Source organism: Acomys russatus, chromosome 20, assembly GCF_903995435.1.
Source record: "Acomys russatus chromosome 20, mAcoRus1.1, whole genome shotgun sequence".
NCBI classification, from domain to species: domain Eukaryota; kingdom Metazoa; phylum Chordata; class Mammalia; order Rodentia; family Muridae; genus Acomys; species Acomys russatus.
In genome coordinates, this window is record NC_067156.1 from 37,646,953 (window position 1) to 37,674,443 (window position 27,491).

Genomic DNA, 27,491 nt, shown 5'->3' on the forward strand with positions numbered 1-27,491 from the left:
AGCTCCGTTAACCAAAAGTACATACGCCTAAAGCGCTGCTTATGACTGGTGATTGGAGTAGCGTTTACAAGGGAGTTCACAAAGGCAGTAGAAAGGGAGGGAGTATTCAGAAGATGGTATGTGGTTCTCTTGAAATTTAGGTGGTGGAGCTGTGGGTCTTATGTAAAACTTTGGGGAGGAACATGAGCTATTGTGAAAGGTGAGGTCATTAAGGGAAGAACAAAAGGTTGAAAGGATAGAAAGATATATGTAATTACCCACTGTGGTTTGTTTCAAACAAAATGAAATGATAAAGTCCTTTGTGTTCCTATCCCTTGTGCAGTTATTTCATGCTTTTGCAAAAAATGCTTTTTGTTGTTTATTCCATAACTTTTACCTAGGAAGTACTATTTACAGAAAATTTCTTTGTTTGTTTATTTGTTTCTGTTCTTCTCTTTCTTTCAAAGAGGATCAGTCTCAATATGTAGCCCTGGCTAGCCTGGAACTTGCTATGTAGGCCAGGTGGCCTTGGTCTTAGAGAGCTCTGCTTACCTCTGTCTCCCATGTGCTGTGATAAATATGGTGCCATCTCTCCTGGCGTGTTCTGTTTCTTTATACATAGTACAGTTCATAATTCATGCTATTGCAGTTTAAAAAACAGTAAAATGCTGAATTAAATATATACTTAGATAGAGCACTTTTCATGTATAAGAATTATCTAAATTTTCGTAGGTTTTGAGAAGCCCATATTACACGGATTGTGTACCTTTGGATATTCTGCAAGGCATGTTTTACAGCAGTTTGCAGATAATGATGTGTCCAGATTCAAGGCGATTAAGGTATTTGTCTCTTGCATACTTTGCGGGGGTAAAGGTGGGGGGGGGGTTGAGACATGGTTTCTCTGTGTAGCTCTGGCTGTCCTGGAACTCACTCTGTAGACCAGGCTGGCCTCAAACTCAGAGATCTACCTGACCGCTAGGATTAAAGGCATGGGCCACCACTGCCTGACTTTAGCATACATACTTTTGAAGCACAACATTTGTCTTAACAAAAGCTGTTTAACAAAAACTGACAGGACTTAGTGTTTGTAGTGTGTGCTTATGAGGTAATTTCAGGATAGAAATGTTAACAGCAAAGGAGAATGTTTCCGCCTATAATATTTTTGTCTAAGCAAAAGATGTATACTTGAAAGGCACATATGGCCATGTTAAATAGCCTAGAAAATATTTATTAATTTATCCTCCATGCAAGAGTAAAGATACATTTTTTGAAGTCTGGTTCTTAGTTACACTCATTATTTTCCCGCAATCACAATTTTTTAAAACATTCAGTAATATGTGTATAGATTCACCATGATCCTGTTCTAAAATGTGCAAGTGTTTTGCTCTGTGTAGCCACTGGCGCCGTTAGCCCCTGATGAATGGGTGCCACTTTGAACTCTTTAACTGTTCTGGTGGCTGCCTGTATCACTGCCTGGTAGGATGATGGTTTTGGTTTTTGCTTTGTCTTGAGCAAATGCTGCTTACTGATGCTGCCTTTTTCTTTTCTTTTTCCCAGTGTTGAGAATTGAAATTAGGGCTTCACATATGCTAGGCAAGCACTCTGCCAGCAAGCTGTGTTCCCAGCCCTGATTCTCCTGTTTTGGGAGAAAAGAACTAGAACACACATCCTTTATTAATTCTCTATATTTTTGGTATCTTCTATTAAGCTTAATGTATTTAAATACATACCTTTTCCCTCTTATGGTAACCTTAGAAATTTTCCTTCCAAGTAGAAGAGTTTCATTTAAAAACATTTTTAATGCTAAAACTCTTATTTTAATAGGTTCGTTTTGCTAAACCAGTGTATCCAGGACAAACTTTACAAACTGAGATGTGGAAGGAAGGAGACAGAATTCATTTTCAAACCAAGGTATGAATCAGAGCTGGCAGTATGTGCTGTGTGGCCCCCTTCACCACACACTGTCACAGAGCTGGCAGTATGTGCTGTGTGGCCCCCTTCACCACACACTGTCACAGAGCTGGCAGTTTGTGCGGTGTGGCCCCCTTCACCACACACTGTCACAGAGCTGGCAGTTTGTGCGGTGTGGCCCCCTTCACCACACACCGTCATTTTGTTCTCTCCTAGCATTTTGGTGATTACTAATAGGTCTATTTGAGGGAGAACCTTGGGGGTACTTTTAAAGTTAATGCTGACTTTTAGTTGAAACTAAGATTCCTCATGTACCTCTAAATTTTTTTCTTTCACTAATGAAAGATCATGCAGCTCAGCTCAGGAGAATTGGAACAGCAGTTTACCTAGTCTAATAGGGAAGGCGTTCTAAATGAATTTTTGCTAAGTTAGACACAGAGCTACTTATGTTCTAGAGAACAGTGAAGTTGTAGCCTTCAGTTTTCTCCCAGACAGAAACATATAAACTACCATCTGTACGTAGAACCTGGCCTAATACACGATTGTCAAACCAATAAAGGTGTGTCTGCTGATTTAAGTAGTTTTTAGGGAGACTTAGTGATGCTCCAGAAAGCGCTACAGGGCATGCATTGTCTCCTTACTAACAACTTTTGTTGCCACAGCTAAGCAGCTAACAGCCTTCTGTTGGTTACTATGTATTACATGGATCAGGCGTAAGTACTCCAACAGGGACAGTGAACTTTTGTTTATAGACACGTCAACACTGTTGTCTTGTATAGCAATGTTCATTCACAACTGCACTCAAAGATAAGAAAACCTAGGTTCTTCAGAAAACCTTGATGTTGGCAGTGACTGCTGATGGCCAGCCACACAGACAGCTTTTGAACAGGTGTGCAGACCCAGCTGCATGTGGCTCTAAGGCTTCAGTCCCAGGGCTGCTTTTTGTCATATTGTTTGTTCCTCCAGGAAGTGGCATGTTGGCAGGATTCTGCTTTAGTATTAATGCCTTCCTGCTGCTGGCAACATTTTTATGCTTCAGGGTTATCATTTGCTTTACTTGACAGGTTTCTCTTGTGTTCAAGGCCTCAGTATAAGTTCTGCCTTATCCTTAGGCAGTCTCTGTCATAAAAAAAAAAAAAAAAAAAAAAAAAAAATAGAGTCTTATTCTGTAGCCCAGGCTGCCTATTAGAACTTGCAATTCTCCTGCCTCTGCCTTCAAAGCATTGGCATTGCACACATGTACCATTCCCAGTTAGAAATGCACACTCTCTGCTTTTCTCTGAAACCTTATTTTGTTTAAGACTTTTGCTTCCTGTTCTTCAACTCTCATTTTCTAATTGTTTTGCATAAAATGTTTGCAGTAGAGTCAGGGGATGGGTATGAGGGATTGAACCCAGGGCATTGCCCATGCTAGGCAAATACTGTACAGCCTCAGCCCTAGAATTCAGAGTCTTATTTAAAATCAGCATGCACAAATGGGCTGGGAATGCAGTTCAGTGAAAGAGCAACTGTCTGCTTTGTACTAGGCCCTGGGTTCAATCTCTAGGACCAGGGAGGGAGGGAGGAAGAAGGAAAGAAGGAAGAGAGGGAGGAAGAAGAAGAAATGGAGGAAGGAAGAAAAGACAAAAGAATATTAATCCAAAAGTGTTAGAGCATGACACCATGTGATATGTTACAGGTTTTTATTTTCATGCAATCCTAGCTTGAACAGTACATGTGCAGTTTCTGTGAATTTAAACAGCTGAGAAATAACACCTAAATATAATGGATTTTTTTCCCATTTTAAATGACTCTGGAAATGTGTTCCCTTTTCAGAGCACTTACTCCTTCTCTGTAACTACGGGCATATACAAGACTCCTGCCTTGACTCCCTCCTTCCCACTGCATTTTAAGAAACATTTTAAACAAATATTTCAGAATGCTATGTTCATGTACTTTAAAAAAGCAATTTGCTAAAGTGTATTTTGTTCTTTCATTAATTGTGTCTGTGATTTTCACTGTCTATAATTTTTTAAAGAACAAATTGATGGGAAGGTATTTTCCCCTCCTCTCAAGTATGAAAGGAGGTACTCAAAGGAGAGTAGTTAAAATCAAAATGTAACAATTGCTACCTTAACTTCTGGAAACTTATTGTATTTATTTTTTATTTTTTTTTTTTTTTATTTTTCAGTGCAGGCTCGCTCTTATCTTGCAGTTCTCTTGTTTGAGCCTTTTGGGTGCTGGGAGTACAAGCCTGGCCTGTAGTGTTATTCTTATGGAAGAATGGTTACTGGCATTGTTTGAAATATGGGGCTGAGAGCTTCTTTAGTGACTGTCATAAATGGCTATTTAGATATTTACTTCATGCTATGTATACTTCTGACTTGAAATCTGACTTTACGGATACTACCATCTGTCTTAGCCAGTTTTGGCCTGGATTAATAGAACAGATTTGCTGCATATGGAGTATTATGACACACCTTCTACTCTTTTCAACAGTTGATGGCTTACTCTAGTTCCCCTCAAAATACACTTGGCCTTGGGAAAAGGAAATCTCCAAAATACCAGTGCCCAGGCACTATCCTAGATCATTTAAATTAGTACATTTATTTTTATTGTTTTTAAATTCTGTGTAGGTGTGCACTTTTGTGTATAAGTAGGTACATGTGAGTGCATGTGTGCACAATGGCCTGAGGGGTCAGATCCCTCAGATTGAGTCTTCTCCTGAGGGATTGGAGTGCCTGGAGCTCAGGTTGCAGCTGATTGTGCACAGCCTCAAGTGCTGGGAAGTCCTGAGCTGGGGGTCTCAGGAAGAGCAGCAGAAAGTGCTCTCAACCACTGAGCCATCTCCCTAGTTCCTTTAGTTAGTTTTTGGAAGATGGGACCTGGTTATAGGTTTTCTTTTTCATTTTTCCCTTTTTTAGAGGCCATCAGTTGATTCTCTATACAGGCTTAATAACAATTGTATTAACAATTGTATTAATTGTATTAGTTCAGGAAATCTTCATGTTTATTACTTTATTATTTACATTATTAACCTTTCAAAAATAGGTTGTTTTGTTTTGTTTTTGTTTTTGTTTGCTTGTTTGGTTTTCATTTCAAAGAAAAGTACAAGGTTTCCTTAAACTGACTCGCATTTCACACTGGACTGTAACTGATGAGAGTAAACGGTATTTCTATCCTACTCCACTTCTACTCCTCAGGTCCAAGAGACTGGAGACATTGTCATTTCAAATGCATATGTGGATCTTGTGCCTACATCCGGAGTGTCAGCTCAGACTCCTTCTGAGGTAGGCCGCAGAGGCTGGCACCCAGTCACTTCTGTGTGTGAGTCTTAATGTCACCTCAAGACTGTTCAGGCTACTACTTTTAGCTATGAAAAGGCTTTTGAAGAAATGACACAAATTTAAAACTCATTGGAATGAAAAATATTTTGACAATTTAGGGTTTTTTAAATCTTTGCAGAATATTGGGATACTTTTAAGAGGAAATACTTGCTTGTTTTAAGAGCAAATAACTCAGTTTTTATGAGAAATCTTTAAAAGTATTTGATTTAAAGGTTTGTATCAGATATGAAGATGACATTTATTTATTAAAGTATTTATGTTTTAGTAAGGTTTAAGTTTTTGATAAAAATATTTGTATTCTATGTCCAAAATATTAAATTAATAATGTTGATACTTTTATACCCATGATCTTTTTCTTTCATAAACCATGTCATTAGATAACTAACAAAAATTAATGTCTTATAAGAATAATCTAAGATCAAAGCCTATGAAGTCCAGTAGCCAGAAAAATTAAAAGCTTCATGGAATTTACTTCGGTTTCATAAACAAAAAATGAAGATCATAGAACTTGATTATTTGCTCAGTGTTTTTGAGAAGTTAGACAGACATAGGTATACCGTTTACTTAATATTTTTTAAATTGTGTGTGTGTGTGTGTGTGTGTGTAGGTGGGTGGTTTGCTGCGCTGGCCTGAGTAGCACTCAGGTAGAGCCTGATGCCAGATGTCTTCCTCAGTGCTTCTCCCCTTCCTCCCTCTTCCCCTACCCTTGCTCTCTTATCCTCAGAAAAGGGAGCCCCCAGAAAAGGGAGCCCCCTACCCAGTCGTGTGAAGACTGAGCATATCCTCTTCCCCTGAGGCCTGGCAAGGGACAGGGCAGAGTGATCAAAAATCAGGCTCATTTTTGAGACAAGGTCCCTCACTGAACCTGGAGCTCACCATTTCAGCCTGATTGGCTTCCCTGGCACCCCTTAAGCAGCTTGGTCTGTTTCGCAGTGCAAGGCTATGCCATGCGCCCACACACCCAGCTTTTAACACGGGTGCTTGGGACGCAAGTCAGGACCTCATGCTTATTCAGGAGGCACTTTACTCCTGCACCAAAATATTTTAAAATTATGCCCTGCCACCCCCCCAAAAGTTTTCTAGTTGCGTAAACCAGTTTGGGGTAGCATAATATAAGGAAAATGTGAAATAAGCCTAGTGTGAAGAAAATAGTTTAGCTGTGTTATTTATGATTAGAATAGAAATCTCTTTTATGGATGTATTTGTAATCATTTGTTTATGAAGTTTTCAAATAAGATTTCCTCTCCTTGTCAGGGTGGAGAGCTTCAGAGCGCTCTCGTGTTTGGGGAAATAGGTCGCCGCCTTAAGGACGTTGGACATGAAGTGGTTAAGAAAGTGAATGCTGTATTTGAATGGCACATCACGAAAGGCGGGAATGTTGCGGCCAAGTGGAGTGAGTAACATTCCTGACTTTATATTACTCTAAGGTAACTTTTAGTGGAGATAAGGTGTGCTTTACAATTGATAGTAGTCCCTTTGAAAACAGGTAAATCTGACTTACATAGCTGTTTTTTGTTGTTTTTCTGGAGAACTAATAGGTCTTAGGACATTAGGACATTCAAAGGCATGGTTTTTTTTCTTAAATGAAATATTTCATTTGACAGGCATACACACACACACACACACACACACACACACACACACACAACATTCTAATTACTCCTCCACCCAACCTGTTAACTGCTCGTCTCTCCTACCAGTTCCTTTTCCACACGTGTGTCTCGTGTTTTGAGACCCACTGACTTTAACCTGTGCACGTGAGCCTGTGTGGGACTATCCACCCAGTGCTGCACTTCTTACTGGCTGACAGCTGAAGACATGACTCTCAGCATCCATAAGCTGCTCAGGGAGGGCTAGGACCCCATAAGAACACCCCACCCACTGCTGCCTGTTGACTTGTGTAGGCCTAGCACGTAGACACAGCTGCTGCGACCCCATGCTTCTGTTGTGATATCTAAATCAGTACACTTGGCATACACCCTCTCTGTCAGCGATGCCTGCAATGATTACCCTCAGTACCACTTTCTGAAGAAAGGAAAATTGGAAGATTAAAAAGAGTGAAACATGTTTCCAGATCTCTTGCTTCTGCACTGTGGCCTCACCTTGATTCTGTTCTGTAGGATTATGGGAGAAATCAGGCTTCTCAGTGAATGCTCCGTGGAACGTTTTGGTTACTTTTAGCTTTTGTCCTGGAAGACCAAGGAAACAGAATATTTTCCATGAGAGTCTAGCATTTTCATAGTAACACAGGAAAAGCAGCTTACAGGGAATTTTAAAAAAGGACTTTTCCCACACAGGTGCTGTGGCATTGCCTATGCCCCTCACCCCCTGGCCCCATACATTTATCCAGTACACATTAAACATGGAAATAAATAAATCTTAGAAAACAAACAAAAGCCCTGCAATCCTCTGGGAGTCTGAAGGCAGCCTAGGATTTGCTTAGACTCTAGACCTGTCTAACCTTTAGGTTCAATGTAGTCCTGGTGGTAATCCTCCAGAAGCAGTAACAGTGTACAGTTAAGTGTAGAATGTAGGAGACTGTGTTCATGACAGAGAGTAGCTGATGCGTGGGGCCTTCATTAAACTAGGAGTTTGTATTACAGACCATGCAGGTATGTGCCGGTGCCGATTCCTTAATGAAATGTGTGTGTTTGTGTTTTTACTAGATGGCTATTGAGAAAGCACATGATACTACATGGTAGAGTGCTTCATGCCCTGCAGAAGGCCTTGAGTTTGATCTCCAGCACTGGAGAAAAAAAATAGCACCTATGGGGGTACCTTGAAAAGTCATACAGTTTTGCTATTCAACTAAACAATTGCCACACATAACTTTTTTCTACTTTTTGTTCTTTAACATTTGCTGTTTCTTTTAGGCAGCAATATGCCCACTATATAAAACATGTTCTATGTTAGCATAAAAAGGAAAGTAACTATGTATCTCTTAAAAAATACCACAGGTAATCTGTTGGTTTTCCTTGTGGAAAGCATTTGTGCTTACAACAAGTTGGTGGAGAAAGGAGAAGGAAAGCAGAAGAGTTAGGTGTGGGCATTCGCCAGATTTCAGTGTGCCTCCAGATTTCAGAGCTCGCGTCGTAGGTTAACAGTGCGTAGCTGCTATGGCATGCTGTCTCCCCCTCTTCCATTTTTTCTTTGGTGAAAACCAACTTTCCCCTTCTCAAGAAGGTACATTAACAGCTGAGGTGTAGAGCTTAGGTTTATTGACGATACTGGTGAAAGAAAGGAGTGAGTGCTGCAAGCACAAGAAAAGGGGAGAAAAGGATGAGTCTCAAAGCAGGCAATGTAAACTGCACGAGCTCATACTGAGGACAAGTGGCTGACCAAGGCAAGCAGTCCAATTTCTCGCAGTACAATATAAGTGGTTAATATCCAAGTAAGATTTCATCTTGAAGGCAGTGTGCTTGTATCTGAAAGTTACCTGTTGTTAGCACAAAAAGTTTCCCCATTGTTTCCACTAGAAAAAACCGAGAATATTGGAACCTTGCTAATTGCTGCCTGCCATCAGTTCTGTGCAGCTTATGTCTATCTTCTCATCTCTCACATCCTTACCTAGCGAAGCAAGCAGTGGCAGGGCTCTAAATTGCCCAGCAAAGGCTCACCTTTGCCTGTGGCCACACTGCCTTTGTCAGTCAGCTTTATTTGACTCTCAGCTGTGAAACTGTTTGCAGTTCTACTGCTTGTTTTCCTCCAGTCTTCATGTCACGGAGCTAAACCACAGTGTGTAGCTGCAGTGAAACCTCTGTTGGCTTCAAGTATGGTACAAAGTATCCCTTTTGGCAGCCCTCTGTGCTGCTCATTGATATAGAATAGATATTTAAAGACTATCTTAATGAATATCTTGCCTTTAATCCCCCCTTTCCTGCCCTCCAACAGTTTTTATCATGTTTTTTTTTCAAACGCTGAAGTACCAAATATTGTTTGTTTAGCATTGTTGGTAAGTAGCCCACCTGTGCTCATATCATGGCACACCAGAAACGGTACAGGGAATGGAGGCGGGCATACAGGCAGGGTGTGGTGTCATTGTCCCTGAGCAAGTGTAGGGGCTGATGGGTCGTTCATATTGCAAAATAAAGACCCCAGGCCACGCCTACCTTTTCCTTGTCCTCCCTGACAGTACATGTTTCTGGGCAGAGTATTTGTATATTGGAGGAATCTTTTCAAATCAAATTAAGTCTATATCTAGAGGTAGTGCTGATATCAGGTGAGACGTTGTTGGTGTTGATTATAGACGCAGAGGAGTCATAGCTGTGCCCTAGAGTTTGCCACTTCTGATGCCAATCACATATTGATAGATAGTGACAGGGCCCTCAGCGAGGGCAATATTGCCATTGCCTAGCAGGGCTGAGAGAACCTAAAGCCAGTTGGAGGGGTGAGGTAAAGCTCCTGGCTATTATACTAAGTCAAATAGAGGGCCTGGATGCAGTGCTTTCAGGAAAGAAGGTGATCTGCCTCACACCTTCACCTTCATACCACGGGTGCAGTGTTTAGTAATACAATATTCATAGCTGGAGGCTTCCTTAAGCTAGGGGCTGAGCTCACACCTGTCTTCCTTCAAGGACAGTGACTGTTCTTAGTGTCATTTTATTATAGTAGATTGGAACTGAATGCCCGGACACACAGTCATTCCCAGGGTCTATGTAGTTGGCTATCTCATCCTTTGAATAAAGGACATCTTGATCCTTTACTTTTCTAGGGATCTTTGATTGGGTCGAAAAGGTAAAAATGGACAACATGTGGACAAAGAAGTCTCTTGAGTTCCCTTGGAACAGACCCTTGCTTGTCCTGATACCCTTGTCCTATACTTTGGTCATTTCTGGTTAATGTGTCTCTTTTCATCTAACATGGCTTTAACTGAGAAAGGCCTGCACTGTGGCGGCTAGTCAGGTCTGCAGCTCAGGCTGTAAATGCTGGAAGCCATAGAGGAGTCCCAGTGTAGAGGGATGCTGCTTGTTTTCTATTCAGTAAATGTAGGACTGGTGCCTGTCATTTTCTTTAGTGGTGAAATGTACCATTGAAACTATTTACCAGAAAGGATCATATTTATTATTAATTTCTAAAACCATCCCCAACTGCCTAGTAAATATTTGGATCCCACTCTGCTGTTGTGTGTAACACTAACAGTTTTAGAGGAAATGAAAGAGGGCAGAATAAGAGACTTAGGGCTGCTATGCCTGAGGCCCTGGGTTCCGTTCCCAACAAGAGGCTCAGGTAGCTTACAGAATCATTTGTGGCTGAAAATTAAAGCAGTTACTCTGATCTGAAATTCAGCAACAGAAAGATCTGAAGGTAGAAAACTTTCCCATCCTTATAACTCACTGCTGACAAAACCTGACCCCAGCTTCTGTGGTGTTATTGTCTGTATTTAACTCATCTAGTGTCAGAGTAGAGAAATAACATATTTGTTTATACAGTGTTGCACTATTAGGGGTCTTTTCTAAATCAAAGTAACTGAAGTCAGAACAATGCTTAATTCCAAAACACATCCAGGCTGAAAATTGATACAGGATTATAGACCTGATGTGTGCACGTGGAACACAGATGCTAAGAGGCCTAGAAAAGATGAGCTTAGCTTCAGAAAATGGGAAGACCGGCTCATTCAGTGGCTAGTTCAGAATTTATGTGCCATGGCCCCTACTGGGTTGGAAACTATGAGTATGAAAAAACTGGAAGAAAGAAAGACCAAGTTAAAGTCATGATACTGAGGGGGACAGGGAGAAGACTGACATGAAACTATTGCTAAGCTAGAACTGACCTCCTTGAGCACTGTTTATGTCTGGATTAAGATGTCTGGGGAAACTGAGGTTTTGGGTTTTTACTCTTGGGAATGGTGATTCATTGCTGGAACTGCAAAATCGGAAAGAAGGAGGAGTTTGTAGAAAGCAGATGATGAACTGTGATGCCAGAATTATGGCCAGTCAAGGTTTGGCCTAGATTGTGGGCCTTGTGGCTAAGTGAGAGCTGTGAGCAGAGCATTAGAAAGTACAGTCAGATCTCATTAGCTTTGCAACCTTGATAATTAATGCAGGAAGAAAACGGAATGAAACTTTAATTGTGGAGGATTGCCTGCCTTTCCTGTTCATATAGAATTTGGCTTACAGGCTTCAACTATATTAATTTATTGTAATGCTAAGCACGTAATACACTTTCCCAAATAATTTATTTGTTGCTTAAATATTTTATAGTTATGGGATTCATTCAAACTATTGAAGCTGTATGTGAGTACTTATATGTCTTAAAGACATTATGTTGCTGAACAGAATGTGTTCCGTATTCCTTAGAATGATAGGTTTAAGCAAATGGCTTGGAGCAGGTAGGTTTCTTTCCAATCACCTATCTATAATTTTTACATTATATGAACATGTATAAAAATTCCACCTATAAATCAAGATCATACAGATACAATGTGTTTTTGTTTTAATATTGCTTGATGAAATAGTTGAATTTTAATAATTGTTGTGATTAAATGTACTGAGCTAACTACACATCTGGACTGAATCCAGGTGTCTCTTGTGCACTGCATGACAGTGACTGGACAGGCATGCTCTTTGAATGTTAGTGTTCATAACTGTCACCACGTGGAAGAAAGTGTAGGAATTTGAGATCTGTATTCCTTGCCAATGAGAATCCACACTTCTTTGTTTTGTTTTTTGTTTATTTTTTGGGACAGAGTGTCTCTGTGTTGCCTTGGCTGTCCTGGACTCTCTTTGTAGACCATGCTGGCCTGAAACTCAGAGATCCACCTGCCCCTGCTTCCCTGAGTACTGAGATAATAGGTGTGCACCACTGTGCCTGAGAATCCAAGCTTCTTAGGAAGCCATTAGCCATCTATAAGCTCTGATTTGGAATTCATCTTCTGAAGAAAAATCAGAAATCCTTTAAGATTCTCCAGGCTAAACATAAATTGTTTTATCTTTTGAGGAAAGTTCTTGATTTACAGCCAAGGCTGGCCTCACACCAGAAGCTCTCCTACCTCAGCTTTACAAGTGGTAGGGGTATAGGCACGTGCCAACACACTAGGCTTAGACACAAAGATTTAAAGCTGCTGATTCCAAATTTTGGGTTGAGATTCAGAAATGTCTCATGAATTTCAAGAAAACAGCTTGTCTGTGGAAAGAATCTGGTATCCGGTTGTCAGTCAAGGATTTCCCCAATAGTGATGGCTGCTGCTGCCCAGGACTGTTCCGACCCGCGGGACAGGACAATTCCTGACTGCATGCTGAGAGAACAGCGCCACCCCACAGGCCATCAGCCCTCTGTATGCAGGGTGTTCTAACACTGTTTGCAAATTCTTGTTAACAATAAATTCTGACATAGAGATAAAAGGGCAAAGATTGTAAAGAGAAGTAACAGTTCAGAGTGTTAACATTTGTATCCCATTTTGTAAAGGTATATGTACTTTAGAGTAACTTGGAGACTTGGTATTGTAAGGGTAAAGGCTACTCTGTTATTCCAAGAACCAAGACATTCTCTGACACACAGTAGTTATCTGTGTCAGGAAGTTAACACTGATACACTGTCATTATCTACTTTACCACCTTATCAGTGTGTCACCATTTGTCCCAATAGTGTCATTTAAACCAAAGGAATGATAACAGGAATAGTAGCAACTGTAGGAGAGGAGAGCAGTACTCTGGGTCTGGGCTGCTCACACTGCACTCGGTATTCACAGGCTGCTGGAGCCTGGATGCATTTGCCTGTCTTACTTGTTACTTTGACGTATCAGTAAGTTTGTATTTATTTCATATTATTCCTGATTAGGCTTATGAACTTTTGGCCAGAATAGTAGCAAAGTATGTGCCCTTGCTGTCTCTTATTTTCTTCTAAATATATCTTTTATTTTAGTAGGGAGTGGTGGCTCCCTTCAGTAATACTAGCACTTGGGAGGCAGAAGTAAGGGGATAACCCAAGAGTTTGAGGACAGCCTAGGCTGCTGGGTGAAACAGGTTTTTTGTTGTTGTTGTTGTTGTTGTTGTTGCTAGCTGTTTGATGCCTAGAACGCTTTCTTTCTCATGTGTTTTCATTCACTCACTAAACAGTCCTTTCTATTCAAAAAAGTATATGGTATTAGGTGACAAGACAGGTTTGTGTGCTCAAGGACTTTGCCACCCTAGGCATAGGAGGCAAAAACAGCACATTTTTTTCTTCTGTAGCTCCTTTTGTTATTTTACCTTGCTCCTTCTCTGTAAAGGCAGTTAAGTTCAAGGTAAAAATCTTCTGAACTATATATATAATCACTGGTAAACACAGTAACGCTGCCATTTCTGTAGTAGAGTAGTGAGACCTTACAGGTATCCTTATGAGAGTTGGGAGGTCTTTACATCCTCTATGAGGGTTGATACAGCTGCAGCAGAGAAAGAAAAAGCACATTCATGCGGTGACACTGAAAGTGTATGCATGATATCTAACCTAGGGAGACAGCTCAGCCTTCCTCCATGGACCTTCAACAAAACTCTGTAAGTGCTGTACAGAAAGCAGCGGAGGTAAACTGTTAAATAGTCCGTCCGTCCGTCCCCCCAACCCCCACCCCACCCCACAGCTGCTAAGCTTGTTTCTGGGACAGTTAATGTTCCTGTAAAAAAAAAATTGATAATGGAAGAGAAGCTAGTTAGCCAAACAACCAAGCAAACATTATAGCTTCTTCTTTCAGTAGATGGTAGTTAACACAGAGACCTGCAACTAGACACTACATGGAGAATGAGAGTCTCTGGAGCACTCAGTCCTAATGAGATGATGTCATCAAACACCCTCCCTCAGGCATCAGAGGAGGTGGTGAAAATGGATGACTCCAAAGAAACAGTGTCTTTCAGACACAACAGGGCTGATGTGCATATGAACACACAGAGACTGGCAGCATGCACAAAGGCTTGTACAGGTTCAAACCAGACAGTGTCCCAACATGGACAAGGGGAAGTGGATACAAAGTCCCACCCCTACCTTTTTTATCGTTTGTTTGGAGATAGGCTTTCTACATAGCCTTGGCTGTCCTGAAACTTACTACATAGACCAGGCTGGCCTCAAAGTCACAGAAATGCTCAACTCAAGATGCCATTTGCCATTTGCCATTGCTGAGGAATGGAAAGTCAACATTTTCCAATAGATTGTCATTGGGCACATTAGCCACACTCCAGGGCAGGTCAAAACAAAATTAACTCTCTACTGGTGTGTGTGAGTGCCATGTGCTATTTGCTTTGTTTTGGCTTTTATTTGTATTGTGTTTATTTCTTTGTCTTTTTTTTTTTTTTTTTTTTTTTTGAGAGAGAAGAACCATGATGTGGGTGGGTAAGGATGTGGAAGAGGAAACACATGATCAAATGATAAAATATTAGGAATAGAATTATCATACATCATGGCTGGTTTGGGAATAACAGGGGTGTTTTTCAGGGTTAGTGTTAGACTCTCGCTGGTCAGGGGGCAGAGCCTTTGACGCACCCGGGTGTTAGAAGGGTGCGCACGCCATGTCCTCCAGGCAGCACCACATGTTCCTGTACTAAAATTCTTTGCTGACTGTAGTTTAAAGGCCGTAGGTATATACATCCCAACAACTCTACCTCCCTTTAGCAACTTGTTCTACATTTAATTCACATTTATATGAGCATTTCTATCATACGGAATTCTTCATTAAGAAAAAACTATTATTAATTAACTGTTTTGAAGATTTTTATAAAAAGTAGCATCTAAAAAAGATTTATAAGCTCCACCTGATGGTGCACACTACAGAAAGATGGCTGTGAGTTCAACCAACAATGACAACAGAAAATTCCTAAATGAAAGAAAGTACGAGTTCTAAAAGAAGAATAAGTATAGAATACACCACTATTGCCTAACTATAAGAGTTTCCATTTTGGTTCACTTTTTGTGCTATATTTTTGAGGAAAAAGTGTCACACATTGTTTTCTTGTTTTCCTAGCCATCGACCTGAAGAGTGGCTCTGGAGAAGTGTACCAAGGCCCCACAAAAGGCTCTGCTGATGTCACTATCATCATTTCTGATGAGGATTTCATGGAAGTGGTCCTGGGCAAGCTTGACCCTCAGAAGGTAATGTTCTTAAATTTTTTATTATTAAGTTAATACTTATAGTCTCATTAGCAAGTCATTTTAAAATTTACTACTTGAGTTAATATTTTTCAAAATATTTTTAGGGGGTCTAATTCTTTTTTACCATTTATTAAAACAATATACAACCCACACTAAGCATTTTGAATATACAATTTGAGGTATAAAACTTTCTGTGATATAAATTAAGTATTCCTTACTTGAAGTGTTTTAAACTTTCAGTTAGAGGATTTTGGAATATTTTCACAGATTTTATTGGCTTAGGATCCCTAATCCAAAAATTAGAAATTTGAAGTGCTCCAAAAATTAAAACAGAAAACAAATAACAACAACAACAACAACCCCCCCCCAAACCAACCAAACTTTGATTTGCATTTCTCAGGAAGTTTCAATTTTTGAAACATTTTAGGAGTCAGAGTTTTGTATTAGTGGCAGTCAGCCATGATAAAGCTGACTATTAAGTCACTATGTTACCAAAGTTGAAGCATTCCAAGGAATGTCAGTGGAAATCATCACTAAGTCAGAAGTGCCTTCTGTGACATTTGTTGATATCATTCTGAATCTCTTATCTATTTTCAAACAAGATTGAAGGCACTAAAGTAGTAATTTGCTTAGAGGAGAAAATTTAGTTATTTTCAGTTTGTGGTTATATTGCTGAAATCCCAAGAATCTTATCTGGTTCTTACAGTGAATGGGCTCAGACAAGTGTTTGAATACACAGGGATGAAGAAACAGCTTCCACATAGTTGAGAAAGTGTTTGAATACACAGGGATGAAGAAACAGCTTCCACATAGTTGAGAAAGTCATGAGATGGAAGAATTGAAGAAAACCTGTTTAAAAGCTATACATTTATTTACGTGCTATCTCAGAATTTGAAACTTTTGGAGAAATGCATCTTTCACTCAGTCCCTGGTGAGGACTACCGCTGAGAGAATTGGGAATAACAAAACCAACCCGGGCTGCTGTTTCCTTTCCCAGGGTGTACAAGTAGGGGTTGTTGGGTTTGTGCATCTACAACAAGAGAGGAGGGAATTGTATCTTGTTGCTGCCACACCTTGTGGGCCTCCTGTGTCAGTTGCTCCACTACGGTATTCTGACAAACTGCATGTGAATACAACCTAATGTCTCTCCCTGTGGAACACTTGGATTTGTACCAGTGTCCATCAGACAGCAAGTGCTTCAGGCTCCTCATCACTCTTACAGCAGCCAGCTGCAGAGAATCTTTCAAGTAACAGAGCCAGTATAACAGTTAGTGCCAACTCTATAGAAGTTAGTGCTCCCATTATTACCACCCGTGTGCACCCACTTTGCTGTCCAGGCCACACCTGTCTGAACTGCTTGAGTCTTCCAACTTCTGCATAATTTGTAGAGATAGTCGGGCTTTGATGAGGCTGTTTTACTGCCTAAACACTAGTCAGGGTCAAAAGAATTTACAGGAGCCTGTGGTGCCAAACTCAAAATTGCTTAACAAACCAGTATCCTAAGACATGTTTTCAGGAGATATTTGGTTTCTAGGAAGACCATCCTGTGAACGTAGGAGTTGTATCAATTCTACCACACAGCTTAAATCTCAAGATGAGATCACAGATGCTCTTCTATGCCACCTCCTGAGCATGGCAACCCTTTAGTAAAGGTTCTAAGGATGCTCACGTAGATGCAGTTGGTGAGGTGAGTGGTTAAGGGCACTCTCCACTCTCGGAGTGGACCCAGACTCAGCTTCAGGGCCCTGCACACGTAAACTCATGCATGTATACACACATGTACATAATAAATCAACCAACCAATCTTTTATATAAAGAGCACAAAATATTATGGTTGGATGAAATTAGGAAGATGTACAGGCTATAAAGGAGATATTCTGCAAATAGGAAGACATCTTGGAAAACAAAGAGCTCAATAATACAGATAAAAACTTTAGTCAAAAGGCCTAACTTGATCAAGTAGACAAAACAATATTAGTTTGAAGATAGGTCTTTCAAAATGCCACGTTTAGACAGAGAAAAAAATTAAGAATTAGGAGACTCAGTATGTGTGAGACACATGAGAATATCAGACACCTGCACGAGTTTACTTAGGAAGGAGTTAAGGTTACAGACATAGGAACTATTCAGTGTGCATTTGTAGTTGAAATTTTCCCTAATGTTGGGCAACACATGGACATCCAGATACAGAACTCATAGAGTTCCCAAATGAATGTGATCAGAAAAAACATTCACTGTGACATAGTCAGACTGTCAAAGTACAGGGCAAAGGAGGATGCTTTACATCTGAGAAAGAGCCTGATCACATGGAAGTCCTCAAGAGCCTCATTACATTGACAGAAGAGAGCAGGAGAGCATGAAAGGATGCATTTCAAGGACAACTAAGGTTATGAACTCAAGTAAAGCTTTCCTTCAGAGGTAAGCAGCAGGAAGGAGACCAAGGACCTACTACAGCAGCAGCGCAGAGGTGTCTAAGAGAGTGCACTCCTAGAAATAGAAAGGAGAGAGCATGAGGCGTTAGGAAAGGTAAGTCCTTTTAGAAGAGCAGACATATAAAAGAATAAAATCATTGTCAGTACAGTTAACTACCAAACTGTAAAATGATAGAAAGGGAAAAATGAGCAGAGAATTGAAAACTAGAAGAAAACAGGTTAAAAAAACAGATCACAAACTTAAGCCTATACCTTTCAGTAGTTACCAAATATGAATGGTTGTACTTCACCCACTAAAAGATGTGGACTTATTGAATGAATTAAAAAACAAGGTTCAACAATGTTCTGCCTACAAGACTCTTATTTTACTAAGGAAAATCCCAAATGAACTGAAAGAAAAATTAGAAGATGACATTCCAAAGTAAATAGAAATGCTGAGTGAAAATTGTGTAGCTATATTTGTATCTGAAAAAGAAGATAAAAACAGATGAAGCTCACTGCACAGTGACCATAGGCCAATTCACTAGAAGGATGGGGTGATTATAAATGAATGAATAATATTGGAGTACCAAATTTTAAAAAAACAAATGCTGTTAGACTAAAGGGAATAATAGGCTTCAATACAATAAATAATGGGAAAGTTCTATACCCCATGCAACGATGAGTAGATAGATCATTCATTCAAAACAAAATCAGAGTTAAACTCTGCAACAGATCAAATGACTTAACACTTAAAAAACCACCCAACAGGTTCAGAATACACTTTGTACTTACCAGCATATAAAACCTTCTTTAAACTAGACCAAGTATTAAGCTACACAATAAATGTTAATCATCAATAAGATTTCTAAAAGTGAAAACACCAGGTCCAGATGGCTTTAGTACTGACTTTTACCCTCCTTTTAAACAAAAACTAAGACCAGTACTTGCAAGGGCAAGAGTCCTTTATAGTCATTCAGGGAGGACAGAACCACTCTGTTACTCAAACCTTACAAGGACACACGTATATACATCATTGTCCCAGATAAACATAGAATAGTTCTCCACAAAAAACACTAGCAAAGCAAGCTTAACAGCTTCTGTGTGCATCTGAGTGAGCACACACACACACACACACACACACAGGCAAAGGAAGTCATTCACAATAATCTCATTTATTTTACCTCAGAGATGTAAGAATGATTCAATATATGCTATTATATCGTGTCAATAGAATGAAGGGGAAATCATATGACCATCTGTATAAATGCATTAGAAACTGTTTGATAAAATTCAACACACCTTTCATGATATAAGCCATGATCATATTAGATATTGAAGGACCAAACTCCAGCACAATAAAGGGTGCATATGACAGACCCATGGATGATATCATACAGAATGGGGACAGCTGAGAGCACTTAAGGTCATGAGCAGTATGTAGCTGTTACTCTCCACTCCTAAGTAATAGAAATGTTAGATAGAACACTTGAGCACCAGAAAAAAATACTTATGAAGTCTCATCCATACTGCTCCTAAACAAAAACTTGAAGGAGGATACTAATAGACATGCAAGCATGGACAGGGCACCCTCACAGGTCCTCCTCCCACACAAAGAGCTACAGACAACGTAGGGATGCCGAGAGTGGGAGAAATAGTGTTAGCTTGGGAAAAGCCCCCAGATTGGTTTTCCAATACCAAGTGGCCAGCCCTGAAAACATACATACAAGTAGCAGTATATGGACTGAGCAGGTTGTATTTATATATTTAGGAGTAGACGCTATGTGTATATGTGCATGAGTGTAACAAAAGTTAAAGAAATAGAGTTCATAAAATTGAGAGAAAGAGAGAGCAAATGGTGTACTAGATAGAGAGAGGAAAGGAAGAAATGATGTAATTGTATTTTAATTTCAAACCTTTTTTTTTTTTTAAAGATATACATAGAGGACAGGAGAGAACTAAAATGTTTGATTTTGCAGATAATGTTTTTTACATGTAGACAAACCTAGATTCTATCAAGAGACTTAGAAATGTTAAAATGTGGAGGGTTTACAGAATTCATTTAGCATGTCAGCCTTCTGCTTGCTGTCATACACTCTCACCACACACCCTGTGCATCACATGACAAGGTGTGTCACTCCAGTGCTGCTCTTCTGAGTTCTCAGAGATGTAGGGGCTGGAGCTTCAGATAGCTTAAGTGGTTTGCCCAGGTTCACATTGCTAATAAGTGGCGGGGCCTGGGCTTAGCCCCAGTGTTCCTGCACTGTCACCCGTGCTCCACATGTGGAGCTATCTTATTTTAACATTTTATGGCCGCTGTGTGGTGGAGACGTAATTAGCATCTTCAGTCTTCTTTTTCATTTTCTGAGTGGAATAGTATTAAGAAAGAATGCAGTATCCATGTATCCTCAAATCCACACGCAATAATAGAGTGAAGCCACAAGAGTAGATTCAAATGGAATTGCCAGGCCTGTCAAGTCAGATAATTTGGTCTATGGTTTTTCTAAACATGCAGGACTCTTTTCTCTTAGACAGCTAAAATTATGTGAGCTGTCTATAACTGTTAAACTCTTCTAGCTAGACTGAAGCTGCCTTCCTTGTCTAGTTACTAACTCAGGTGCTGTCATTCTGAACAGCTGTCTCTGAAAGAGAATCAAGTGTAAAGGTAACGTTGGTGCTCTCTCCTCCTGCTTACAGGCTTTCTTCAGTGGCAGACTGAAGGCCAGAGGGAACATCATGCTGAGCCAGAAACTTCAGATGATTCTTAAAGACTATGCCAACCTCTGAAGGGCCCACTGTGCTCTTAATAAAAATGGAGTAATTAAATACTGTCTACCCAACTGTGCTCCAGCGTTCTGTGAAGTGATCAGGAGCAAGACGCAGCAGAAATCACTTAACATTTTCAGATTTCAGATAATTTTTGTCTTTTCATTTTCTACTAAAATTTTCACATATTATTTTTACAAGGAACTGTAATCTAGCTAGCAAGTAATTGTTCTGTTCATAGATCTGTATCTAATAAAAAATTTTCAACCAAGTCTGGTTTCTTTAGAATTTGTAATAGCGTTGGTTTGTTGAAAGGAAAATTGAATGCATAAAAGCCACGTTAATACTTGTCTGCTTATTTCTTTTCTCTTCATTGATACCCTGTATTTCATGAATTTCCTAGTATGTGCCTCACTTTCCACTGTTGGAACAGTGCTGTGCTTAAGAACAAAGTCTTCGCGCTCTCAGATAATTCTTTGAATCCCTCAGCATGAAACTATATATTTTCACCATGTTTTAAAATCCACCAAAGATAGGACATTTTTACTTCATTAGTAGCCCGAAATTACAGAGAGTCTCTAGCACGCATGATCACACTGCTGTTTCTCCCTACAGTTCCCTTGATGCAGTGTGCCTGGGAGTGTGCTTTGGTGGCTTGTCTGCAGAGGGACAAGGGATTGTGTGGGTGTTGGGCTGGGCTGGAACAAGCTTCAGTTTTGTTGCACTCAGAATTCCTTTGCTGACTCTTAGAAAATTAGATTTTGCAGTGGAGATTTCAGAAGTAGAAAGCTGATGTGGCTCTTCATCTGTCAGGGGAAATGGGCTTGGTGCAAAGGAAGTCACACAGCCTCAGCTTTTCTTTGAAGGCAGCTCTGAGGCTGAGATATTCTTCAAGAGATACCCTGAGGCAACAAGTAATTGATTATGGTTTGCCTTGAAGAGGCCGTGTGACCTTGAGCCAAACAGCAAAGAGATTCCTGATGTAGGCTCACAGTCTGTTGTCCTCACTGCAGCTGAGGAAATGGGTCCCACAGACTAAAAACTGTAGTGCAGAGTATCCCGCTCTTTGCCAATTTAATTTTAATAAAGGCAGTCTTACAATGCTGGCCTTTATTATATGTTAATGCCCGGCTGGTGCTCTGGAGAGGGTCCAGGGTAGTTTCTCTGGGGTTGGATGGCGGATGCCCTTCTAGTTCACTTTATCTCTTGGATGACCAGAGCTGATGGCTCAGGCAACTGATCAGGATTGAAAGAAGAAAAAGGAAGGAATGGGAAAAGAGCCCAAGGTTTCTTCTCTAGGGACTGGCTGTACTGCAGCTGAGGAGAACTTAAACTGACCATCTTTTTTCCTATGGCTGAGGCTGTAAAAGCAGCTTCTGGCTAGAAACTGCATGGGGGTCGTAAAAGGAGGCTCTTTGATCTGTAGATAGGCCTCTCCAATAAGTTGGTGTAAACTTAGGCTTATTAGCCATAGAAGGCTGATAGCCCTGAGTCTGCTAACTTATTTGCTAATCTATAGAGAAATAAGAAGTAAGAGAGAGAGAAAATAAACCACTCACACACATACGTTCAAGAGAAGAGGATCAGGAGAAAAGGTGGATGAAGTCAGGCGTCTTAACTTCAACTGAAGTTAAGCTGCTCAATCTTTTCTCCTCTGTTCTCCCTCATTTTCTCCTCTGTTCCCCTTCATTTCTCTCTTGTTCTCCTTCCTTTTCTCCTTTGTTCTCCTTCATTTCTCTCTGGACTCGCTTTGTAGATGGGGCTGGCCATGAATGTAGTCCTGGCTATCCTGGACTCACTTTGTAGACCAAGCTGGCCTTAGACTCACAGTGATTCACCTGCCTCTGCCTCCCTGGGTGCTGGGATTAAAGGCATGCACCACCATGCCCGGCTCTAATGCCAGATTTCAGAGAGATGCAGTAGTGCACAATTGACAGGGTAGTCAGAGGTTGGAAGCAGTTCTGGGGTGCATCACAATACAGACCTTGCAAATATCGGATCACCTCCAGAGATCTCTCATGCCTCCTGGACTTTACCAAATCAATGGCTCCTGACAGCATGTCAGAGGCTGGAAGCAGTTTTGGGGTACATCGTGGTATAAGACCTTGCAAACACCAGATCACCTCCTAGACAGCCCACATGCCTAGTGAGCTCCCTGAACAGGGCGGCTCTTGGCAATTATACTAAATTCCTGCTCATGGTGAGCTTGGAGGAAGCTCAGTGGAGTCCCAGTAGCAGTAGCTTATCAAGTCAAATACCACTGTGCGTTAATGAAAGTGTTGATTATATACCCTAGATGCTCCATCCTTGTCTTTGGGAAGTTGTGTTTTGGTGTCTTATCTACCTCCCTGTCAGTCTTAAAGGTCAGAGAACTAATATCCAGATAAGGAAGCATATTATTAGTCTTGCGTCCCTTAACATTTTAGAATTATTTAATACTGAGTGCACCGTGAGTTCTTACAGTCTCCAATAAGCAATATATAAGCGTGTTAGTGAACCTATGTGACTTCTATTTCTTGTTTATTACTTTTGTCTACAGTCAAGGTTTATTAGAGACTTAGGATGCAGTGTTTTTCCTGGGCACTGTTCATATAGTCCTTCCTAGGACGTCAAAACTGAAGCGGGAGAAGAGCAGGTGTGCAGCGTGATTTTGTTCCTGGTACACATAGTGGGGTGCAGTGAGAGAATTGTGGGAACTACATAAAAGTTCCTAGTAGGCAGATGAGGTGGCAAGTGCAGAAGCATGCTCCCATAAAGACGGCCTCCTCAAGGGCAGTTGTGTTCACTCTCCTACCCTGTTAGGATTGCTCCCACCCAGGCAACACTGCCCACTTGAGAGGCTGCTTAGCACTTCTCAATAGCATTAGTTCAGAGACTTTGTGATCAAATTCGTTCTGGAAACAGTTTCACAAATGCATGCAGAAGTGGCCTTTATTAATTTCTCTCAGTTCCATGAAATTAAGAGTAACCATCATAACAGCTGAAGTAACACTGAGTGTAAAGATACAGCTAGCAGTGTGAGAATACTCATGGAACTGCAAGTAATAGAACGCGACACACAGACAAATGGAACTTAACAGAGAGCCCGGAGATTAGTCCACACACAGATGGCCAGCTAACCTTTAACAAGATCTCCACGATCATCTTATTTCTATTGAAAGTGGACAAGGTTTTTTTTGCGGGGAGGCATATGGGTGCATGTGTACAGAAAAGTGGAATAATATGCCTTCTTTATGTTATACACAAAAATCAACTGAAAAATGGAGCAAAGTTCTAAACATTCTATGTGAAACTAAGAAATTACTATAAGAAACATGGGAAACACCTCAGGCATTAATATATGCAATAATCTTTCTAGATAGGCCTTAAAGGCATATTCACGCAACAAAAACTAGACACGGGACTATATATAACTCAGAAACATCTGCACAGCAAATATTAAACAGCTAAAAGGCATTCTATAGAATGAAAAAAAAAAAAAAGACTTTTACACTTGTCACCTGACAAGAGAATCATCCAAAAATAAAAGGAACTGAAAAACTGAACAAAAAAAATTGAGTTAAAATATATTAGTGATCTGAACAGATAGGAAAATTACATGCAAATAGCTAACATAATATGAGAAAATATTCAGTATCACCAACTATCAGGGAATTATAAATCAAAACTACAATGATGTACTATCTACCTCAGCAAGAACGGCTACCACCAAATAAACTCCAACGAATGCTGGTAGGATGTGGAGAAAGCTCAACACACTAGGGAATAGACATAAGTACAGTCACTTTGGAGAACTGGACAGTCAATTAAATCTAAATGTAGAACTGCCTTGTGATTTCCAATTTTTCACTACTAGGTATCCAGATGAGATAAAATCATATCAAGATGATATCTGCACTGCCAGTTTATTACAGTACGACCTACAGTGCCTCGTTGAGTGTAGAAAACGTGACACACACGTATGTATTCATATTCTGCTATGAACAGTGATAGTCTGGGCTTTCTACCGTGTTTCCAAGGCCAACCAAAAGCTGTAGGTCTGTGCTGCTAAATCTGCAGCAAGAAAATGTTATTTAGCTTAATGATTTTCATTGGTTTTTGGTTTGAGTTTGTTTGCTTTGGGTTTTGGTTTTACTTTTTTTTTTTTTTTTTTTTTTTTTTTTTTTAGGTTTTGTTATTTCTTTGCTTCCTTGTTGACTTGCTGGTTTGCTAAGGCCATACGCTGAATATAATGACTGCCCCTTTTAAGCCCCTATTGAGTAAAATGAACATGTTTTTATGAATAAAAAAGTGATCTAAGAAAAGGAGGGATACACTGTATCATCTGCATCAGTAAAATGACATGGCATGAAGACAGGTAACCAAACAAATGGCACAGATCACACCCTTCACTTGTTGGTAGGAACTAATAAGCTGATATTACAGAAGAACAGAGTGGAATAGTGAGCATCAAAAATGAGAGGAGGAACTGTTCAGCTTCCATGTCATTGTAAGGTACTGCTAGCTATACGGCATTTCAAAATTACCGGAAGAGTCCCAAGTTTCTAACACACACACACACACACACACACACACACATCCCAGAAGGGGGCACAACTGTTAACTTGATGCATAACCATGTGGGTTAAGAATTCTGATCCCTAGAACCCATGTGAACACTGGGTGGTATGGCAGTTGCCTGTAATTCCATCCTAGATGGTGGAGAGAGATTCTCAGAGCAGGCTGACTGGCGAGACTAGCCATGTAGGCAAACTCTGGGTCTGACTGGGAGACCCTGGCCTCATTAAATAAGGTGCAAGAACAAACAAATGATTCTTGACAACAACCTGAGGCCTCCACAGGCACACACATGCATGCAAATAGGCACACATGCATGTATACATGTGAGTGTACACACGAATATGGAAAATTGCCATTTTTAGAGATACATGTTCACTACTCTTGATTATTTATTTTATTTTTATTTTTTGTTTTCTTCAAGACAGGGTTTCTCTGTGTAGGCTTGCCTGTCTTAGACTCACTTTATACACTAGGCTGGCCTTGAACTCACAGTGACCTGCCTGCCTCTGCCTCCTGAGTGTTGGGATTAAAGGCCTGCACCACCACACCCAGCTTACTCTTGATTATTATATAGTGCATGTAGGTGCAAAGTTATTATAATGTGCCCATAAGACTCATATGAATGATTCTCAAGAAAAGCAAAACAAGAATACCATAATCTTCTTATCACAGAGTGGCTGTTGTTGACCAAAAATGTGATCCTAGTGAGGTGGACATCTGGACAAGGAAGTAGTCCCCCTAGAAGATACAGGACTGGGAGATTAGAGGGAGTTTGATATATACTGTCCTCTCTGGCTTATTACACACTACCCCAGGCTCTGTCTCCCTCTGTGTCTCCAGCTTGGCTCTCTTTCTGTCTCTGTCTCTGTCTCTGTCTCTGTCTCTGTCTCTGTCTCTGTCTCTGTCTCTCTCTATCCCTCCCTCTTTCTCCTGTTAGAGAGTACACCAGCCTATTTGGATGGGTTAAGACAGGAACAAAGCACATCCCCCTTAGGCTTCATGCATCAACTTAATTTGGGGGCTATTTCCTCTCCTTTTTCTGTGTGTGTGTGTGTGTGTGTGTGTGTGTGTGTGTGTGTGTGTGTGTGTGAGAGAGAGAGAGAGAGAGAGAGAGAGAGAGAGAGAGAGAGAGAGAGAGAGAGAGAGAATATGTGTGTGCGCGTGTGTGTGTGTGTGTGTGTGTGTGTGTGTGTGTGTGTGTGTGTGTGCGTGCAGTGTGCATGTGTGTGGAGTATGTGGAGATGGTGGTTTTGGATCCTTCACAAGAGCATCCAATGTTCTTAAACACTGAGCCATCTCTCTAGCCTCCCATGTTGTTTCTTAAATAGCACTTTTTAAGACCGTTGATAATTTAATTGACTGAATACTTAATTAAACTAATGTATTGCATAGCAGATTTAAATGTGAATAAAGAAAACATACAATTTTAAATAGATGATAACACTCAATGAATAAGTCCAGTTTTATTGTACTTCTTATTTTTTTTTTAACTTCTTTTTATTGGTACTTCTTAAAGACCATTATCTCTAGTAGAAAGTGTCTTATAAGCAAATTAGAATTATTACTCTAAGTTCTCAGTATCTTCTCATGTACTAGTTGGAATTTTAGAGTTACTTAGTGGGTATCTCCCCAGGAGTTAAATATATTTCCTCAGATAAGAACTTTTTTGTTCTTATAATTGACAATTAAAAAAGAAACTCCGGTTTCCTAATGGTAGTTTAATTTTGAGAAGTGCAATGTTGTGGGTGTGCTGGGAAAGGAAAGAGGGACAGGTCAAGGCCAAGGCTACCAGGCTTCCATTGGTTCTGTTCTAAGGCATATCAAGCAGTATTTCCAAACATGGCTTTCCATCTTGATCTTGCCTTAGAGTTGGCTCTTTAGCTAAGATGAGTGTGGCTTTCAGTAGCCATTACTGTTGCTGAGAGCTGGTGGAGCTCAGTGACTCCGGAGTTTACAGAACACCCACTCAGCAGTTTTCAACCTGTGGGTTGCGACCCCTATGGGGGCCAAACCATTGGAAAACACAGATATTTACAGTTCATAACAGCTGTATGAACAAAATCACAGCTATGAAGTAGCAGCAAAAATAATTTTATGGTTGGGAGATCACCACTTCATGAGGAACTATATAAAAGGGTTGCAACATCAGGAAGGCTGAGAAGCACTGCTCTAATGAAAAGTGAAAAGGGAGACCACCACTATTATGCAACCACTCTGGCCAGACATGCTTCTTCAAGTTTGACATTCTTAATTCCTGGCTTTCTTTATAAAGTAAATACGCACCCTAGCTCTACACAGGTAATGCTTTCTCTGTGTATTAAGGATCCATTAAGCATGTTTTCGTGACACATCAGAGGTGTTCCTCTTCCAGATCTTCACCCTTCTCCTCATTGCATATTCAAACTAATATGCTTTTGGTATTTTAGTGATAAAAATCTTGTAGCTGACAAAGAAAATTTCTCTCCTGGTTTTAATTAGGTTATCA

The 27,491-nt window shown here is 40.3% G+C and overlaps 1 protein-coding gene across 1 annotated transcript in view; it reads left to right on the forward strand.

The window, feature by feature from the left end:
- Positions 1-20,717, forward strand: part of Hsd17b4 (hydroxysteroid 17-beta dehydrogenase 4) — a 46,116-nt gene extending 25,399 nt beyond the window's left edge. The window contains exons 12-17 of the mRNA XM_051163102.1: positions 712-818; positions 1,804-1,890; positions 5,073-5,159; positions 6,471-6,609; positions 15,142-15,269; positions 20,378-20,717. Of these exons, the coding sequence (XP_051019059.1) occupies positions 712-818; positions 1,804-1,890; positions 5,073-5,159; positions 6,471-6,609; positions 15,142-15,269; positions 20,378-20,467 (638 nt within the window). The 3' untranslated portion in view covers positions 20,468-20,717. The remainder of the gene's footprint in view (positions 1-711; positions 819-1,803; positions 1,891-5,072; positions 5,160-6,470; positions 6,610-15,141; positions 15,270-20,377) is intronic.
- The last annotated feature ends 6,774 nt before the right edge of the window (positions 20,718-27,491 follow it).